The sequence below is a fragment of the Galeopterus variegatus genome, unplaced genomic scaffold, assembly GCF_000696425.1.
Source record: "Galeopterus variegatus unplaced genomic scaffold, G_variegatus-3.0.2 Scaffold6659, whole genome shotgun sequence".
NCBI classification, from domain to species: domain Eukaryota; kingdom Metazoa; phylum Chordata; class Mammalia; order Dermoptera; family Cynocephalidae; genus Galeopterus; species Galeopterus variegatus.
Window position 1 is genome coordinate 39824 of NW_007732770.1, and position 1723 is coordinate 41546.

General features: G+C 63.9%; 1 protein-coding gene across 1 annotated transcript; it reads right to left on the reverse strand.

Moving 5' to 3' along the window:
* Positions 1 to 765: 765 nt before the first annotated feature.
* NEUROG3 (neurogenin 3) lies at positions 766 to 1437 on the reverse strand. The gene has a single exon (XM_008591117.1). The coding sequence runs from the start codon at positions 1432 to 1434 to the stop codon at positions 790 to 792; it is 645 nt and encodes a 214-aa protein (XP_008589339.1). The 5' UTR covers positions 1435 to 1437; the 3' UTR covers positions 766 to 789.
* Between the last annotated feature and the right edge of the window lie 286 nt (positions 1438 to 1723).

A 1723-nucleotide genomic window follows, 5' to 3' on the forward strand; every position in this document is an offset into this window, starting at 1 on the left:
GGGCCATATAATTTACTGTACCAAAATTCATTTCGAAAGCCATCATATAATTTACAATGATTTTTTTTTTTTTTTTTTAACGACGCGCGGCGCTGCAGGCACCTGTAGCGCACGGCTCACGTTCCAGGCGGAGGACACAAGGACGCTGGGGAGATGCTGCCAGAGCCGGGCTAGCGCTTTCCCAGTTCACAAACTGGTCTTTCACCCCCGGGAGGGCAATGGCTCCGAAAAGTGCACGAGGAGAAGGCAGGAGATGGCCTTCTTGGATTAAGGCAGAGTGGAGCGGCCCGAAAACCCGGACTTGATAGGGATTAGAGAAGTTCAGCAGCATCTTTGGAGCAAGGCGAGCGGAGCAAGCGCTGAGAGACCAAACTGGATAAAATCACATTAGGGGAAGGGTAGTAAGAGACAGACAGGCAGATGGACTTGAGTGAGGACAGGGCGATCGGAGACGGTGGCGTCTCCGGCTGTGTAGTGCTACCGTTCGCATCTTTGAATGAGATTTTGGGGCGGCCGCAGGCAGGGGGCCTGAATTGCGCGCAGCCTGCAATGCCCTCTTCGCGCCGGCAGCGGCAAGAGTTGCGTGCATCGGCGCGGGGGCGGCACCGAGGGCCTGGGGATTGAACCAAGCCTTCCCTCGCCTGACAGTGAGAGGCTCCTGGGCTGGCTAAGGGTCAGGCAGTGAGAGGCAGGGGAAGCAAGTGCGCTTGGAGACCGCCGCCGCCCACCCCGACGTCTCCGGCTTCCTCCTGGTGTCCCAGCGGCCGCTGCCCAGCGGACTGGTCCCCTTCACAGAAAGTCTGAGAAAGCCAGGGCGCCCGGGCGCAGGCAGGCCGGGGAGGAGGACTCCCGTAGCCCGGGGCGCTCCTCCGGCGAGGTGGCAGGGCTCAGGCTGCCAGCCTGGGAGACCGGGGAGTAGAGGGAGCCCCAGTCCCCGGGGGAACCGCCGTCCTGGCTGCCCAGATCCCCGCAGGGCGGCGCCGGCGGCTCCAGCCCGTAGAAGCTGTGGTCCGCTATGCGCAGCGTCTGAGTCAGCGCCCAGATGTAGTTGTGGGCGAAGCGCAGCGTCTCGATCTTGGTGAGCTTCGCGTCGTCGGGGAAGGTGGGCAGGACGCCGCGCAGCGCGTCCAGAGCCGAGTTGAGGTTGTGCATGCGATTGCGCTCGCGGTCGTTGGCTTTCTTGCGCCGACTCCGTCGCTGCTTGCTCAGGGCCCATTCGCTCTTGGGCCGGCTGCGCCCCCCGCGCCGAGCCCGGAGCTTCCTCGTGGCCCCTCGGCAGCCGCCCCCTTCCGACTCCGCGCAGTCCGAGGGCTTGCGAGTGGGGCTGGGCGGGGCGCACTCGGTGCAGGTTACTTCGTCCCAGGCTCCAGAGAAGTTTTGCTCCGTCTCAAGGGTCGCTTGGACAGTGGGTGCTCCCGAGGGATGAGGCGCCATCCTGCGGCAGGTAAGAGGGAAGGGTGAGCGTGGGTCGGTCACCGGGAGCGGTCCCCGATCCCGAGGCCAGGTGGGAAAAACCCGAGAAAGAGCCACCGCCAGCCGGATCAGAAGACCCCCCTTACCCCGCCCGTTTTTCGCAGGCTCCAAGTGTTACCTAATTCTCTTAGGCGCAAAAGAATAGAGAGCGGCGAGAGCAGTGGGGAGCTGGGCCGGCCTTCCTGCCGCAAGTTCAGCTGAGCCGCAGGCTCCCCCACCTGGGAGTCGCCCCAGCCCCGGAGGAGAAGAG